The sequence below is a fragment of the Anomaloglossus baeobatrachus genome, chromosome 1 (genome assembly GCF_048569485.1).
Source record: "Anomaloglossus baeobatrachus isolate aAnoBae1 chromosome 1, aAnoBae1.hap1, whole genome shotgun sequence".
Lineage (NCBI taxonomy): Eukaryota > Metazoa > Chordata > Amphibia > Anura > Aromobatidae > Anomaloglossus > Anomaloglossus baeobatrachus.
In genome coordinates, this window is record NC_134353.1 from 889688130 (window position 1) to 889707704 (window position 19575).

At 44.4% G+C, this 19575-nt stretch overlaps 1 protein-coding gene across 1 annotated transcript in view; it reads right to left on the reverse strand.

Moving 5' to 3' along the window:
- Positions 1-19575, reverse strand: part of PARP8 (poly(ADP-ribose) polymerase family member 8) — a 411775-nt gene that overhangs the window by 107921 nt on the left and 284279 nt on the right. Inside the window, exons 7-8 of the mRNA XM_075326712.1 lie at positions 10547-10641; positions 977-1037 (exon numbers count right to left, since the gene is read on the reverse strand). Of these exons, the coding sequence (XP_075182827.1) occupies positions 977-1037; positions 10547-10641 (156 nt within the window). The remainder of the gene's footprint in view (positions 1-976; positions 1038-10546; positions 10642-19575) is intronic.

Below are 19575 nucleotides of genomic sequence, written 5' to 3' on the forward strand. Positions count from 1 at the left end.
GGAGGGACATTCGGCGTCACAGCGATATCACGCGGCAGCCGGCTAATAGAAGCGGAGGGGCGGAGCTGAGCGGGACGTAAACATCCCGCCCACCTCCTTCCTTCCGCATAGCCGGCGTGAGCCGCGGGACGCATGTAAGATCTGTTCATCATTCCCGGGGTGTCACACACTGCAATGTGTGCTACCCCGGGTACGATGAACAACCTCACGTTCAATTTTTAGGAATCGAACGACGTGCATGCAATGAACATTTTACCGTTCAATCACAATCGCACGTAGCTGTTACATGCTACAATGTAACTTACGATGCCGGATGTGCGTCACTTACGACGTGACCCCGCCGACACATCGTAATATATATTGTAGCGTGTAAAGCCGGCTTTACAGGATTCTTAATAATAAGTTCCTTACCAGACAAACATTACAATGAAAATAAAAGTCAATAAAAACTTTATACTACACATTCCCCTTTAAAAATGTAAAATAAAGTTTGTAAATACAAAGTTAATACACCGTGATGCAGAAAACAATTCTGGCACTGATGTATTCATCGAGCTGGTAAATAAGTACGGTAATTTGTTTTTGTTTTACCAATTACACACCAGCGACCAGGAAAGTATGACAATTCTGCAAATAAAGTACAAAGAGTAGGGGAAAAATCGGAGTCCTGCTTCAAGTTTTTAGCTAAAGGATCTTCTAAAGTCACCTTCTCAGTATGGTCCTATCTTTGGATGTACGGCCATGGACTGAGCGCAGCTGTACCCTTCCCAACCTCCAACCTCCCGCCCAGGTCATGGCTGAGTTGTCTACAGTACATGTTATTAACGTTTGTTTAATTCACCAAAAATGCGGCAAAAAAAACTATGAAAACCCCTTTGATGCATTTTTTTCAGGGTTTTTGCACTTTCTAATTTACTAATTTATTAAATGTAATAAAAGTCATAAGATCCAAATCTTTCCAGATTTTCATACTTACATCCAGGAAGCTAACGTCTATATGTAAATCAATATCCACATCGTCAATTGCTCCATATTCCCTGCAATACAAATTTACATGATGTTGTATGATTATGGTATCAATAATTACAACAACGAGATTTGAAGAAAACGATTTGCAGGATGCTGGGCCAGAGGGTATGTAAGTAGTCCATGCCTGCCGGTCCAGAGCCCTGCGAGCCTCCCTGTATTCATTGCCATCAATTATGCCATATTTGATTAGACGGTCCCACACAATCTTATGCCTTCATCACGCCACAATATTGCTATGTAATCTGAGAGCTGCATGATTTAGGGGCTGAGACCCTGATTCCAGTGCTGTTTCACTTGCAGGTCTACTTGCTGTTATTTTGATACAATCACAGTTTTCTCTGCTGTAGATATAGGCATACTCAGAATGCTGAGCTCTGTATAACCCCGCCCACACCACTGATTGGCAGCATACTGTTTACACTGACAGAAAGCTGCTAATTAGTGGTGGGACCAAGGTTAACTGAGCAGTTGACTAGGAGGCACAAGACTTCTAGTCCTATAGTGATAATTTCCTGCTGATAAAACACTGACTTTATTGAAACAGCAAAACCTATTAAGTGACACATCCCTCGAATCAATGTCTTTGCTCCTACATTTTTCTGCTCTCAGCAGATTTTTGCTAACCTATCAGATAAGATTCCCTTCAAAATGCCTTTTTCTTCCAGAAACAGTGCCCCCTTTTCACAATCTGTGTCTAGTATTGCAGCTCACTCCCTTTAAGGGAATCTGTCAGGTGATTTTCTTGTACAATACTAATGTAATCTTTAAATAGGGCTTAAGCAGCCCTTTCAGAATCGGTAACTTTTATAACCTAAGTTATCTTGTTATCTGGTTTAAGCTCCATAGAATTCAGTGTGACCTAGTAACTAGTCAAGCATATGTAACTACAAACATGCAGAGGACCGCGCCGGTGACTGCAGCTTCCTCCTTCTTCCTATTCAAATGTATTTGCATCTTTCAGATGTAAATACATTTGAACAGCGCGCCGGGACTGGGCCCCGCCCCCGACGTGCAGCAACGTGATGAGATCAGCACATTGCTGAGTTATCACAGTGCTGCGGGCGCCGGGACACAGGAGACATCAGGATCAGGAAGCGGTAAGCTCTCCATGGAGGAGCCGAAGAGACAGGTGTAATTAATGGAGATGTGTGGGGAGGGGCTGAGGACACATAACAGGGAACATTTGTGAAGGAGACACAGCTTTGTGACAGGCAGAGGAGGAGTACTGTATTCTGAGGGAGGGGGGGGGAGACAGGAGTGTGTAGTGATGGGGTAGTGTAATTTGTGTCTGCAGGGGGTGATGGGGGGTGCAATGTATTATGTCTGGGGAGGGGGTAATAGGGGGTGCATTGTATTGTGTGTGTGTGTGTGTGTGTGTGTGTGCATGGGGAGGGGTAATGGGGGGTACATTGTAGTGTGTGTGTGTGTGGGGGGAGGGGGTGATGGGGGTGTGTGCATTGTGTGTGTGTGTAGTGGGTGATGGGGGGGTGCATTGTGTGTGTGTGTGTAGGGGTGATGGGGGGTGCATTGTGTGTGTAGGGGGTGATGGGGGGGTGCATTGTGTGTGTGTGTGTGTGTATGTGTGTGTAGGGAGTGATGGGGGGTGCATTGAATTGTGTGTGTGTAGGGGGTGATGGGGGGTGCATTGTATTGTGTGTGTGTATATAGGGGTAATGGAGGGTGCATTGTATTTGTGTGTGTGTGTGTATAGGGGTAATGGAGGGTGCATTGTAGTGTGTGTGTGTGTGTGTGTGTATAGGGGTAATGGAGGGTGCATTGTATTGTGTGTGTGTGTGTGGGGAGGGGCGCGGAGTAATTAATCGAGCTATAATTACATTTACAGTGCCTACAAGTAGTATTCAACCCCCTGCAGATTTAGCAGGTTTACACATTCGGAATTAACTTGGCATTGTGACATTTGGACTGTAGATCAGCCTGGAAGTGTGAAATGCACTGCAGCAAAAAAGAATGTTATTTCTTTTTTTTTTTTTGTTTTTTAAATTGTGAAAAGTTTATTCAGAGGGTCATTTATTATTCAACCCCTCAAACCACAAGAATTCTGTTTGGTTCCCCTAAAGTATTAAGAAGTATTTCAGGCACAAAGAACAATGAGCTTCACATGTTTGGATTAATTATCTCTTTTTCCAGCCTTTTCTGACTAATTAAGACCCTCCCCAAACTTGTGAACAGCACTCATACTTGGTCAACATGGGAAAGACAAAGGAGCATTCCAAGGCCATCAGAGACAAGATCACAAGGCTGGCAAGGGGTACAAAACCCTTTCCAAGGAGTTGGGCCTACCTGTCTCCACTGTTGGGAGCATCATCCGGAAGTGGAAGGCTTATGGAACTACTGTTAGCCTTCCACGGCCTGGACAGCCTTTGAAAGTTTCCACCTGTGCCGAGGCCAGGCTTGTCCGAAGAGTCAAAGCTAACCCAAGGACAACAAGGAAGGAGCTCCGGGAAAATCTCATGGCAGTGGGGACATTGGTTTCAGTCAATACCATAAGTAACGTACTCCACCGCAATGGTCTCCGTTCCAGATGAGCCCATAAGGTACCTTTACTTTCAAAGCGTCATGTCAAGGCTCGTCTACAGTTTGCTCATGATCACTTGGAGGACTCTGAGACAGACTGGATCAAGGTTCTCTGGTCTGATGAGACCAAGATCGAGATCTTTGGTGCCAACCACACACGTGACGTTTGGAGACTGGATGGCACTGCATACGACCCCAAGAATACCATCCCTACAGTCAAGCATGGTGGTGGCAGCATCATGCTGTGGGGCTGTTTCTCAGCCAAGGGGCCTGGCCATCTGGTCCGCATCCATGGGAAGATGGATAGCACGGCCTACCTAGAGATTTTGGCCAAGAACCTCCGCTGCTCCATCAACGATTAAGATTCATTAAGATGGGTCGTCATTTCATCTTCCAACAAGACAACAACCCAAAGCACACAGCCAAGAAAACCAAGGCCTGGTTCAAGAGGGAAAAAATCAAGGTGTTGCAGTGGCCTAGTCAGTCTCCTGACCTTAACCCAATTGAAAACTTGTGAAAGGAGCTCAAGATTAAAGTCCACATGAGACACCCAAAGAACCTAGATAACTTGGAGAAGATCTGCATGGAGGAGTGGGCCAAGATAACTCCAGAGACCTGTGCCGGCCTGATCAGGTCTTATAAAAGACGATTATTAGCTGTAATTGCAAACAAGGGTTATTCCACAAAATATTAAACCTAGGGGTTGAATAATAATTGACCCACACTTTTATGTTGAAAATGTATTAAAATTTAACTGAGCAATATAACTTGTTGGTTTGTAAGATTTATGCATCTGTTAATAAATCCTGTTCTTGTTTGAAGTTTGCAGGCTCTAACTTATTTGCATCTTATCAAACCTGCTAAATCTGCAGGGGGTTGAATACTACTTGTAGGCACTGTAATTCTCTTAAAATTTTCGTTTCATTCACCTTTTCCGTTCTAATATTTTACAACCTGAACTACCATGGCTTGCCCCCCCAAGTTTTGATCCTGGGTATGCCCATGTTAGGTGGTAAAACTGTTGAGTCAAATTATACAGCCATTCTGATATGAATTTTCAAAGTACACAATCCTTATCAGGTTTAAGATCTACGAGGTCAAGGTACTAATGTATGCAGTTGGTATGATAACATCTAGGGACAGATCCTATTTAAGTGTAAAACCTTAGCGACATTTTTTATATAGGGATATTTATAATTGGACTCAAAGGGTCCGGTTAACTGAAAATTTTAATAGCTAATCTGCTCCCCCCTTCTGTCACCACTGAAGTATAAGCTGATTGTATAGGCGGACTGGCTTAGCTATTAACCCCTTCACCACCCAATGATTTTCCGTTTTCGCTTTTTACCTTTTCCCTCCCTTTCTTCCGAGAGTCTTAACTTTTTTATTTTTCTGTAAACATAGCCGTATGGTGACTTTCTTTTTAGCGGGACCAGTTGCACTTTTGAATGAAACCATTTATTTTACTATATACAGTAGTATACTAGAAAATAGGAAAATAATTCCAGGTGAAGTGAAATTGCCAAAAAAGTGCAATTCCACAATTGTTTTTTGGGTTTTATATTTACAATGTTCCCTATATATTACAACTGATCTGGCAGTGTGATGCTTCAGGTCAGTATGAGTATGTAGATACCAAACATGTATACCTTTTCTAATATTTAATTGGTAAAACAAAATAAAACTTTTGGCGCCATTTTCTAAGACCTGCAACATTTCCATTTTTCGGGATCTGGGGCTGTGTGAGGACTTATTTTTTGCGTCCTGAGCTGATATTTTTACTGATACCATTCTTGGGTAGATACGATGATTTGATCGCCTCTTATTGCATTTTATTATAATGTTGTGGCGGCAAAAAAAAATAAATTCTGGGTTTTTTCATTTTTTTCATTACGCTGTTTACTGATCTGATTAATTTATTTTATATTTTGATAGAGCAAACATTTTTCAAGGCACAAATACCAATTTTATGTATTTTTTATGTTTTATTTACAATGGGGAAAGAGGGGGGTGATTTGACCTTTTGTGGTGGTACATATTTTTTAAAACTTTTTTTTTTTTTACTTATTATTGTATTTATTAGTCCCCTTAGGGGATTTGAAGCTGTGATCATCCGATTGTTTGTACTATACAGAGCATCAGCACCGCTCTGTACAGCAGAAATTCTGACTTCCTATCAATGCTTACAGCCGGTGTCCATAGGAGGTTCCTCATAACAGACACAGGGGCCATCAGATGACCTCCAACTGTCATGATAACCCATCGGCACCCCGCGATCACGTCACGGGGTTGCAGATAGGAGCGAGGAGTGACACGCTCCCTTCCGATGCACGTTAAATCCCGCTGTCAGAGATTGGCAGCTGGATATAACTGGTTAACATCCATGGACAGATCTCTGACCCAATCTACCCGCAGCTGTTAGAGGTAGATCACAACTGATCAGATCAGTTGACAAGTGCATGCAAGCCCACATCAAAGGCAGGGAAACATTAGACAAACCAGTACGTCCAGGGTCATAAATGGGTTAAAATAGTCAGTCAGCTGAACCTTTTTAGTCTATTAGAAAATTCATATAAGACCATGTGCACATGTTGAGTATTTGGTGAGTTATTAGCTCAGTATCTGTAGGGCCATGTGTACATGTTGAGTATTTGGTGAGTGTTTACCTCAGTATCTGTAGGGCCATGTGCACATGTTGAGTATTTGGTGAGGTTTTTTTACCTCAGTATCTGTAGGACCATGGGCACATGTTGAGCATTTGGTGAGATTTTTTTACCTCATTATCTGTAGGACCACGTGCACATGTTGAGTGTTTTGTGAGTTTTTTACTTCAGTATTTGTAGCAAAACCCAGGAGTGGAACATTCAGAGAAAAAAATATAAGTCCAGGAGTCACACTCGCATCGCATCACCCGACACGGCCTGATGCTTTCCGAACAGGAGCATCTCAGCTGCATAGAAATACATGCAGCCGACCCGCTCCTGTCAAGAGAGTGCAGCCGTGCCGGGTGATGCGATGCGAGTGTAACTCCTACCTGATAGCAATACGGGCACCACTTATGCAAGTTTTACCACTCCTTTTTTTTTGGGCACAAATACTGAGGTAAAATCTCACCAAATACTCAACGTGTGCACATGGCCTAAAAAGTCTTTGGGCCCTTTCAGACACCACTGAACTGCCAACACCCAGGATGGAGCAACAAGGCCCCCTAAGTGATTGAACTACAGTCAGGGCCAGAAATATTTGGACAGTGACACAAGTTTTGTTATTTTAGCTGTTTACAAAAACATGTTCAGAAATACAATTATATATATAATATGGGCTGAAAGTGCACACTCCCAGCTGCAATATGAGAGTTTTCACATCCAAATCGGAGAAAGGGTTTAGGAATCATAGTTCTGTAATGCATAGCCTCCTCTTTTTCAAGGGACCAAAAGTAATTGGACAAGGGACTCTAAGGGCTGCAATTAACTCTGAAGGCGTCTCTCTCGTTAACCTAAAATCAATGAAGTAGTTAAAAGGTCTGGGGTTGATTACAGGTGTGTGGTTTTGCATTTGGAAGCTGTTGCTGTGACCAGACAACATGCGGTCTAAGGAACTCTCAATTGAGGTGAAGCAGAACATCCTGAGGCTGAAAAAAAAGAAAAAATCCATCAGAGAGATAGCAGACATGCTTGGAGTAGCAAAATCAACAGTCGGGTACATTCTGAGAAAAAAGGAATTGACTGGTGAGCTTGGGAACTCAAAAAGGCCTGGGTGTCCACGGATGACAACAGTGGTGGATGATCGCCGTATACTTTCTTTGGTGAAGAAGAACCCGTTTACAACATCAACTGAAGTCCAGAACACTCTCAGTGAAGTAGGTGTATCTGTCTCTAAGTCAACAGTAAAGAGAAGACTCCATGACAGTAAATACAAAGGGTTCACATCTAGATGCAAACCATTCATCAATTCCAAAAATAGACAGGCCAGAGTTAAATTTGCTGAAAAACACCTCATGAAGCCAGCTCAGTTCTGGAAAAGTATTCTATGGACAGATGAGACAAAGATCAACCTGTACCAGAATGATGGGAAGAAAAAAGTTTGGAGAAGAAAGGGAATGGCACATGATCCAAGGCACACCACATCCTCTGTAAAACATGGTGGAGGCAACGTGATGGCATGGGCATGCATGGCTTTCAATGGCACTGGGTCACTTGTGTTTATTGATGACATAACAGCAGACAAGAGTAGCCGGATGAATTCTGAAGTGTACAGGGATATACTTTCAGCCCAGATTCAGCCAAATGCCGCAAAGTTGATCGGACGGCGCTTCATAGTACAGATGGACAATGACACCAAGCATACAGCCAAAGCTACCCAGGAGTTCATGAGTGCAATAAAGTGGAACATTCTGCAATGGCCAAGTCAATCACCAGATCTTAACCCAATTGAGCATGCATTTCACTTGCTCAAATCCAGACTTAAGACGGAAAGACCCACAAACAAGCAAGATCTGAAGGCTGCGGCTGTAAAGGCCTGGCCAAGCATTAAGAAGGAGGAAACCCAGCGTTTGGTGATGTCCATGGGTTCCAGACTTAAGGCAGTGATTGCCTCCAAAGGATTCGCAACAAAATATTGAAAATAAAAATATTTTGTTTGGGTTTGGTTTATTTGTCCAATTACTTTTGACCTCCTAAAATGTGGAGTGTTTGTAAAGAAATTGTGTACAATTCCTACAATTTCTATCCGATATTTTTGTTCAAACCTTCAAATTAAACGTTACAATCTGCACTTGAATTCTGTTGTAGAGGTTTCATTTCAAATCCAATGTGGTGGCATGCAGAGCCCAACTCGCGAAAATTGTGTCACTGTCCAAATATTTCTGGACCTAACTGTATATCAGCTTGAGATAAAACTTACTACACATGTGCCATTATAGGTCAAACTCAATGGACTAATGTCTACTTTTAACCTCAAAAACCATTAAACTATATTAACCTCTTAGGGGTACTTTGCACGTTGCGACATCGCTAGCATCGGCTAGCGATGCCAAGCGCGATAGTACCCGCCCCCGTCGCACATGCGATATCTTGTGATAGCTGCCGTAGTGAACATTATCGATACGGCAGCTTCACACGCACTTACCTGCCCTGCGACGTTGCTCTGGCCGGCGACCCGCCTCCTTCCTAAGGGGGCGGGTCGTGTGGCGTCACAGCGACGTCACACGGCAGGCGGCCAATAGAAGCGGATGGGCGGAGATGAGCGAGACGTAAACATCCCGCCCACCTCCTTCCTTCCGCATAGGCGGTGGAGGCAGGTAGGAGATGTTCCTCGCTCCTGCGGCTTCACACACAGCGATGTGTGCTGCCGCAGGAACGAGGAACAACATCGTATCTCCTATTGGTGCGACATTATATAAATATATATATATAAAATGACCGACGCTACACAGATCACCGGTTTTCGACGCTTTTGCGATCGTTTATCGGCGCATCTAGGCTTTACACGTTGCAACGTCGTTACCGGCGCCGGATGTGCGTCACTTTCGATTTGACCCCGACGATATTGCAGTAGCGATGTCGCAGCGTGCAAAGTACCCCTTACTGATGCAGCAGCCAATTTCTGTTTTTCCTTCCCTTCTTCCAAAAGCCATAATTTATTTTTTTTGTTCCCCATAGACAAAGACATAAAGATTTTTTTTTCCGGGTGGGATGAGTTGCATTTTTACAAATCTTTTGCATGGTCTATGGAGTAGGTGGGTATATGTGTCCGTGTGTGTTCCTGGTGCTGTCAGTGTGCTAGCCATGTGACGTCGGGATAGCACACGGACAACATGATCTTCTATACTTACCTGTGCCCGTCGCTGCTGTTGCTTCTGGGTCCACCGTCAGTGCAGTTAATATTCATGAGTATAATGAGCAGGCACAGAAACAACAGCAGCACTGGAGACAGGTAAGTATAAAAATTCTTTATTTTAATGTGACCTGTGTTTTCTCCGGTACATGTCACACTAATGTCACACAGATCACAACATTGTGCGGTTCATGTGACACCCGTGCTGCCGGCTAAAAAATGGACATGTTGCCGTGTGGCGCATACACACACGTGCGCGTGCTCCACTTAGACACACGACCTGTGTGAAAATACGAACGTGTGCACAAACCTATTGAATTTTATGGGTTCACTTGTGTCTGTATCTCCGGAGGCAATGGACACCACATGTACCAGAAACATGGATGTGTGAAGGAGGCCTTCAAGATAGTTTTGGAAATTTTTGTCTGGGAAACCCCTTAATAGGAATAATGATGTTTCAAATGAGATTCAGCAGATAATTCTTAGGGCGGCTTTGCACGTTGCAACATCGCACGTGCGATGTCGGTGGGGTCAAATCGAAAGTGACGCACATCCGGCGTCAGTTTCGACATCGTAGTGTGTAAAAACTAGATGATACGATTAACGAGCGCAAAAGCGTCGTTATCGTATCATCGGTGTAGGCTCCGACTTTTTCAAAATTATGCTGCCGCGACAGGTATGATGTTGTTCCTCGTTCCTGTGGCAGCACACATCGCTGTGTGTGAAGCCGCAGGAGCAAGGAACATCACCTTACCTGCTGCTGGCGGCTATATGTAAGGAAGAAGGTGGGCGGGATGTTTACATCCTGCTCATCTCCGCCCCTCCGCTTTGATTGGCTGCCTGCCGTGTGACGTCGCTCGACCCGCCCCCTTAGGAAGGAGGCGGGACGCCGGCCAGAGCGACGTCGCAGGACAGGTTAGTGCATGTGAAGCTGGCGTAGCGATAATGTTCGCTACGCCAGGAATCACAAGATATCGCTGCTGCGACGGGGGCGGGGACTATCACGTGCGACATCGCAGCATCGGCTTGCGATGTTGCAATGTGCAAAGCCCGCCTTAGACTAGGACGTAGGACCTCCAGCACCACATGGTCATAGCAGTCAACATGTAATGGTATCACGTAATGGTAACATTTATGCAGTTCTTACCTGAGAGATACAGCGCTGGGTCCATAGATTTCTCTCACTGCTGCGAGGTCAGCTTCCAACTGTGGGTGCTTGTGAAGTTCTCCATCGTAACTTACCTGCACAACAAAGAATAATTCACATTAGGAAGATTTATTCCCTTATCCCCTTTTCTACCTATTACCTATTTTGTGCATTTGTTTATTCCTTTCCATTCTCCAAGTCATCTCTTTTATCTGTCCGATCCTATGCATATGTGTGTTTCATCTTGCAAATGTTTACTATGAATTTATAATGGTATTTTCTTGCCCATGAACTTACGTTAGCACTTTATTTTCTAATGTAAGATCAGGAGAGCAGAGACAGGCATTTTCACAACTAGGCTTATGTGCACACGCTGCAGACTTGGTGCAAACATTTTCTGCATGAAATCTGCACCTTCTGGGAGAAAAACGCACCTAAAAGCGCATGTGTTTTTGGTACGTTTTAGGTGCAATTTTGTGCCATGCATTTTTTTAATTAAGTCAATGGCTGGAAGGGCTACACAACACAGGAACAAAATCCCCAACAATTGACAAGATGCAGATTTTTTCTTGCAACCAAATATGCAAAGAAAAAAAAAGGCAACATGGGCACAACACTTCCGAAATCCCATAGACTTTGCTGGCTTCAGGATAGGCATGCAGAATTTGGTGCAGATTTGTCAAAAAATGCATTAAAAAATGCACCAAGTGCACACAGTTTTAAAGGGACCCTGTCAAGTGCAATATGCACACAGAGCCACGAGCAGTTCTGGGCACATATTGCTAATCCCTGCCTAACTATCCCTGTATCTAGTAGCATAGATAAAGAAATCATTAGATAAAGTATTTCTAAAGATCTTTTATCTTATGCTAATGAGCACAGGGACTAGTCCAAAGGGTGTTATATTCCCCGACTAGCCGCCCTCTTAACATGTTACAATACCACACTCCTGTGGGCGCACTATCAATGAGGTTAAGCAGCATTACCGGACAGATTTTTTTGATACGAGACATTTGTAAGAACTAGACACTGACCATTGCTTTACATACTAGTGATTTATCACAGGCTAAAAAACTTGTTTATCAACTTGGGTAATTCAGAGGTAATAAATTGTCTGGAAATTCCCAGATATGTCTATAAGGGGGTCAGGGCTATAGCCACCCCTGCACAAGTGGCCGGCACACTATTGTTTAATTTGTAACATGATGTATGGTATTTTGTGTAAGTGGCCACTAGGTGGCAGAGTGGCTCAAGGGCAGCAGTCCTGGCACCTGGTTAAAGGAGTTGTCCGATATACACTCAAAAATTTTTGTTAAGCTAATCTGTGCTGTATTGTCATATAAATCACCCCTACATTGTTATTTTTTGATTTCTAACTTTTGTTCCTCTTGAATTATCCTTTTACTCTCTGCAGCTCCTTGTTTACATTCAGCTCCAGAAAAACATGATAACTTCCTGTGCAAAACTTCAGTCAGAGCTGGCACCGCCCACCTCACTGTCCAGCCCCTCCCCCTGCCCGCCCCCTGCACACACACATATCCTGTCAGTATTCTGCCCCAGCACCTGACCTGTTATTACTACAGCATTGCAAATAACAGCCCCACATAGGGCTCTGCACCGCACACACACACACATGGCTCTGCACTGCACACACACACACACACACATACACACACACGGCGCTCTGCACCGACCCCCCCTACCCCCATAGGGAACACATTTAGGGAATACATACTCACCCGTCCTCGGTCCACGCTGCTCCTGCACGTTCGCACGCTGTCTCTGCTCTGGCCATATCAGCACAGTAGTGACGTCACCGCTGCACTGAACTGTCAGACACAGACTGCACGGGCAGTGATGAGAAGCAGCGCTGCGCTCCCTCTCATCAACGCTTTCAAATGTATCGGCATCTGTGATCTGTGATGCCGGTACATTTGAATGTGCAATCCTAAGCAGGGGGCCCAGTGCTCGCGGTGACATCGTAGGCAGCCGCCGCCAGGCCCCTCCCCCAGGTCACGGGTTCCACAGCAGTGCAGTGGGAAGTTATGGGCAGAGTACGGGGTGCGGGGGAATGTGTGGGAGGGTGCAGGGAAGGGGGGCGGGGACTCCCGCACTGTACCCACCCAGCAGGGCGGCAACATGCTGTTTCCAGATTTGCATGTCAACATGGTCCTGCCCATGTTGACATGAAATGACCGGAAGCCGCAAAATCGCAGCAGGAGCGGTCACATGACCACTCTGAGCCGGGGGAGAGGGGCTGACAACAGGGCAGGTAAGTGGTCACTATCTACTTACCTGCCCCTATGTAGCCCAATAGGGTAATAATAAAAAAAAGCAAATTAAGCTGGATAACCCCTTTAAGTAGTTCAGAGGTTAAGGCTATGTGCCCACGTAGCGTAATTTCATGCAGTTATGCTGCGATCTGCACTGCAGCGTAACTGCATGCGTCCCCAGCACAATCTATGAAGATTGTGCCTAATCCATGCCCACGTGGCGTTTTAGAACGCAGCGATTTGCATGCTGCCGAAGCGCTTTGTTCTAAAAAGCAACATGTCGCTTCTTTCATGCGCTTTGCATGCAGCCCCCGCTCTGTTTATGGGAGAGGCTGCATCCAGAGCACATGAAATCGGCTTTTCATTACGGACTGTTTCTGCAGTGATTTGAAGCACACGTGTGCTGTTCAAATCGCTGCAGAAATTTCTGCAGGGACAGAACGCAATGTGGGCACATAGCCTAAGGGAAATGAGGAGCGAGAGCTTATAAAAAGGACAGTATCAGAACAGGGGGTTAGAAGTGTCCCCAGGAATAGTTACAGGGAGGAAGCCCAAACCTCTCTTTGCCCAGATTGCTGACTAAATTTTACCGACCCAAGGGAGGTTGTCCCTGCGTATACAAACCCTCGGGAACTTGGACGTTTGTGATAGTGCAATTGTCGCCCCAGAAGCGGGAAATAGTCCGGGCGGCAGACAAGATGTCCGTTTCTTGGATATGTATACCCTACGACGTCCCTGGTGAGACTACAATTCAGTGGCCCCCTGTCCACTAAGGGAAGGACCCCAGGACTAGTGCAGTCGGTCGCACAGTACCATGTTAGCTGGGAGAAAGAGGGGCCTAGTGGTTTCGTCAAGATCCCGGGTGCCAGGAAAGCGGTCGGCCACCTAATTGAATTATGCAGTGGAGTTTAGAGGGAACCCTAATGGGACCAGGAACGGTGCCCGGACAGTAAACAAGTTAGACGCTCTAGATGCTGTACTGACAAGAAGAAAAGCTGAGAAGTTAACTGTATTAAATATTGAACAGACCAGAAGTAAAGTGCAGAAGATGAATGCTGTACATGCTACTGAGAAAAGAAGTAAAGTTCCGTTGCTTAAAAAGACTACTCCTGCATGCAGTTTATTGCTTCAGTGTGAGAATGGACTGTATGGAAGTCATCCTTGTAGTAACGTGGTGACCGGAAGGCGAGGGGTTACTGAGCGCTGCGGCCTGGTAACCCCTGAATGCACCGTTACCACCGATGCCAGACTCCGGGCACCCGTTACATGTCTGTGGGGGGTTATCTTCTGGCTTTTGATGTTTTTGAAGAGCAAAGTGCACTTCCTATAATTATGTCCTAATAACTTACATTGTTATTTGCTCCCTCTTAGTACTGCCAGCGTCTAGGACGGTGATCTCCAACCTGCACCTCCTCTGTTCTTGCAAAACCACAACTCTCAGCATGTCCTCAGACACGCAGGACATGCTGCAGCATTCTAGTGCATATTACTACAGATTTAGGGACTGATAAGGAGCCATAGTTCAAAGGTGACGACCTCTTTAATTCAAGATGATAAAGCAGGAAAAAAATATAAAAAGCGCTGGAAATCCCCAGTGACTGACGGCAAGTTAATTTGGTGAATGTTACGTACTTTCCACAGTTCATTGTTTGTGCTTCCATATTATTTACCCATAACCTACATCGTGATAACTTTTGGGTTTTCAATCATGCGGCCAGAGCTTCTTTCACTTAAAGAGCACTGTTTAATTTCCTGCATATCAGTTATATCTTTGGTTCAAGTCAGTAAAGGGTATGAACTTGACTATATCCTTTGTCCTACTGCAGAAAGTGCAGAGGGGAGAGGCTCCTGCTGCAGATAATTGTCTTAAAGCCACTTAAAGGAAAGTGAAGAGAAAGAGGATCTTCTAAAACACAGACTTTTTAGTTATTTCTCAGTTTTAAAAGAAAACAAAAAAAGATTAGAGGGAGTCTTCCTCCCCTAAAATGCTCTCATCCCTCTCTCCTGACTGTAGCAACTACTGGCTTCACACAGGATCAGCGGTGTTACAATGTTGCGGTCAAGAGAGGGAGGATAGCGTTGCCCTGACATTGTGTGTGCGCCAGTTTGACTCCCACAGTGTCAGTGCATATATGCAGGGCTGGGTATGCAATTCGAGCAGTGTTCACTTTGGACAAGTCAGCGCTGTCAGTCACGCTAAGGAGAAGTGAGGATTGATGGGGCAGCACAACGCAATGAACCGATGGCCGTGGCAAGAGTGCACCAAGGACTCCTTGTTTAAATTGTGTTTTGGAGGTGACAAATCCCGTTTAAAGAAGGGGAGGAGATTATTATTTAATTTTTGCATTTTCAGTATTCCCTCAAAAGGATAAACTGTATCAGGAACTTTTAAAAGGAGCACAGTAGCAGCTGCCGTTTTGAAGGGCGCTGTAGCTGTCAATATTTTGTCAGCTCTGTGTGCACAACTCATCCAGGTGAGCATGCCAACTGTCCTTCTCTTACCTCCTGTACCCATCGTTTCCACACATGGAGCGCTTCTCCTCTTTGTTATTTCATGGTGGCACTGTTACAGACACTTATGGGCATACAAAATGGAGTAGAGAAGGGGTTAAAGCCGCGCATCAGCCGAAATGAAGATGTAGAGTGTTGATGAAGATAAACTTTCTTTTATTCCATAGGTCTACGCATTTCGAGGTGAAAACCTCTTCCTCAGGACCAGTACATCAACAAAAAGCCTTTTTGTTGATGTACTGGTCCTGAGGAAGAGGTTTTCACCTCGAAACGTGTAGACCTATGAAATAAAAGAAAGTTTATCTTCATCAACACTCTACATCTTCATTTCGGCTCATGCGCGGCTTTAACCCCTTCTCTACTCCATTTTGTATGCTCATCCACGTGGGGCTGCAGCAGACGCCATTATCTTATGCACACTAGTGGTTGTGACTATCACAACCCTTTCAGGTGAGTGTACAGTTACAGTTAAACCTCACCGATCTGTTTGGTATTACACTAACAGGGCTCCTTATTTTCAGATTTATACAGACACTTATGGGGCCAATATAGATGCTACTGTTCTGAGAGCATGATATCTGGCACTATATTATGTTCAAGAACACTAAATTGGGGTCACTTTGTAGGGATGTTCCATGATTTAAAGGATTTCCTACGTCTGAAAATGATCACACTAACATTTTAATTCTGTAAAATAATTTCAGGACACCTATGTAGCTATATTCATAAAAATTTGGAGATGATCAAAAAAATTTGGACCATTCTGTGGCCACCGACCAAAGCTCTACAAACTACCTCCGACTTCATGGAGTTTTCAGTACCCCTTTGGATTAGAAGGCCTTAAGAGATGTCAAGCCATAATGATGGCAAGGTTCAGAGCCGAGAAATCATAAGAGATTCTGTCAGGTAGGGACAGGTTTGCAGGTTTTTGGTCAGCAGCTTCAGACTACTACCGTTTCCCCAAAAATAAGCCCTACTGCAAAAATAAGCCCTAGCAGGAATTTTCACCTTTTCAGAGTTAGGCTTGAATATAAGCCCCACCACGAAAATAAGCTGTTGTCGCAGTTCAATAATGAAGTGTCCATATAGCTAAAAACGTTAAAGATACTGCAGGAAATCTCATTATAAAAAGCAAACACCCCCAACAGAAAGAAGAAAGAAGACTGCAGATCCCGCAATCATACTTAAAAACCCCAAACAGGTGGACCTGCGCTGGAAGGCATCAAAACAATACAGTATTACCGGTTGGTTGGTGTGTGTGTGTGTGTGTGATCTGATGTGTGTGTGATCTGATGTGTGTGTGATCTGTGTGTGTGTGATCTGTGTGTGTGTGATCTGTGTGTGTGTGATCTGATGTGTGTGTGTGATCTGATGTGTGTGTGATCTGATGTGTGTGTGATCTGTGTGTGTGTGATCTGATGTGTGTGTGATCTGATGTGTGTGTGATCTGATGTGTGTGTGTGATCTGATGAGTGTGTGCGATCTGATGTGTGTATATGAGTTCTTGCGACCTGATGTGTATGAGTGCCGGCTAGAAACTGGAGAGGAATGGTGTGGAGAATACCTGCTGGGAGCACTCACCGAGGATCGCAGGAGGATCTGGGAGCGACGCAGACATCCGGGGTCTGGTAAGTATGATTCTCCAAGGGGGAAGGGGGCTGTCCTGCCTTTTTGGGGGGCTTAAACTTACCTTCAGCCCATGTTTCTTCAAAAAGAAGCCCTACCCCATAAATAAGCGCTTTCACATTTGTCAGGGCAAAAAATAATATAACACAGTGTCCTATTTTCGGAGAAACATGGTAATATTGCCGCTCGACCATGGTCCTGTGAATTTTTTTGATCATTTCTAGGAAAAATGTATGTAGAGTTAAAAATAACATAGGACCCGTAAAAGCTTTTTACAATCACAGTACAAGGAATATGATCTGCTCTTCTGTAAAATAAATTTCCCATCTCAATAATTAATAGGCCCACATAGTCCTAGGTAGTTTATATACCTTTATATATAATGCAGAAGTTTAAAGTGGGTCTGTAAGGGATTTCATTTTAAAGTGAATTAAGAATGCATTAAAGCTGTTTCACAAATACTGTGCATGATAAAACATATTGAGCTCCGCTCACGTTGTCATTGTAGGAATATATACATTAAATATGCATTCTGGGAAAAAAATAAAATAAACAAAATCGCATGCGTTAAAACCTGAGAATTTGCTGCACAGGAGAGCCCTGCAATTTAATAGGAGGCAGTTAAGTTATATGGTCGCGTTATAGAAAGCTAAATAAAATATAAACTATGCTAATAAAATATTCAGTCACATAGCAGACATTAAAAGGTGTTTAAAGAAGTATTTCCAAGACGTGTAAATCCATCTTACATCTCTAATTCAAAGCCAAAAGCCATAAATGTTCCATACGGAAGTCAAGATTTAATTACTGCGCTCATTAAACAAATAGGAGACTCGATGTTCTTTGGTACAAGATGCAGAAGGATCCTCACATTCGTGTGGGGGCAGTTTTTATAAATGGAACAACTATTGTCGTGGTGAAGAATTTAAAAAAATCCAAAAATCTAGTTTAGACAGGCCCCATGTAACCTGATTTCCAAATTTCAAAAATGGTAGTTCAGCTGTCTATCGAGAAGGACTCAGAATGGATTCAGTTGAAAATAGTTTATTAGTCTACGCGTTTCAAGGCAGTCTAGCCCCTTCCTCAGAACAAAACCATAGTCTATAGACAAGGACTCCGAATGGATTCAGTTGAAACTGGTTTATTAGTCTATGCGTTTCAAGGCAATCTAGCTTCTTCCTCAGAACAAAACCATAGTCTATAGAAGACTCCGAATGGATTCAGTTGAAACTGGTTTATTAGTCTATGCGTTTCAAGGCAATCTAGGTTCTTCATCAGGACAAAACCATAGTGTATTGAGAAGGACTCCGAATGGATTCAGCTGAAAATAGTTTATTAGTCTGAGTTTCGAGACAATTTAGCCCCTTCCTCAGAACAAGAGTATAGTCTATCAAGAAGGACTTCGAATGGATTCAGTTGAAAATGGTGTATTACTCTAAATGTTTCAACTCAATCTAACCCCATCCTCAGAACAAAACCACAATCTATTAAGGACTCACAATGGATTCAGTTTAAAATGGTTTATTAGATAACGCGTTTCGAGGAAATTTAGCCTCTTCCTCAGAACAAAACCATAGGCCATCAAAAAGGAATCCAAATGGATTCAGTTGAAAATGGTTTATTAGTCTACGGCGGGCTTTGCACACTACGACATCGCAGGTGCGATATCGATGGGGTCAATTTGAAAATGATGCACTTCCGGCATCGCATGCGACATTGCAGTGTGTAAAGGCTCGATGATATGATTAACGAGCGCAAAAGCGTCGTAATCGTATCATCGGTGCAGCGTCGGCGTAATCCATGATTACGCTGATGCGACAATCCGATGTTGTTCCTCGCTCCTGCGACAGCACACATCGCTGTGTGTGAAGCCGCAGGAGCGATGAACATCTCCTACTGGCATCACTGCGGCTTCCGTAGGATATGCGGAAGGAAGGAGATGGGCGGGATGTTTACATCCCACTCATCTCCGCCCCTCCGCTCCGATTGGCCGCCTGGCGTGTGACGTCGCTATGACGCCGCACGACCCGCCCCCTTAACAAGGAGGCGGGTCGCCGGCCAGAGCGACGGTCGCAGGACAGGTGAGTCCATGTGAAGCTGCCGTAGCAATAATGTTCGCTACGGCAGCTATCACAAGGAAATCGCTGCTGCGACGGGGGCGGGTACTATCGCGCTCGGCATCGCAGCATCGGCCTGCGATGTCGCAGCGTGCAAAGTACCCCTAAGTGTTTCAACGCAATCTAGCCACTTCCTCAAAACAAATCATAGTCTATTGAGAAGGACTACGAATGGATTCAGAGAAAATGGTTTATTATTCTACATGTTTAAACTCAATCTAACCCCTTTTTCAGAATAAACCACAGTCTATCGAGAAGGACTCCAAATGGCTTCAGGTGGAAATGGTTTATTAGTCTACATGTTTCCAGGCAATTTAGCCCCTTTGTTACGGGGGGACCAGCAGATTAGGACCAGGGGGTATATATCCTAATCGCCAGTCGGGGCCCACCGTGCTCCAGATGACAAAGGAGCTGCTGGCACCTGAGGGTTAGGCGGAGACTATAGAGCTGGATGGCTCTGAGATAACCCAGGAACTCTGGGAACCGGTCATGTGTGCTGGGA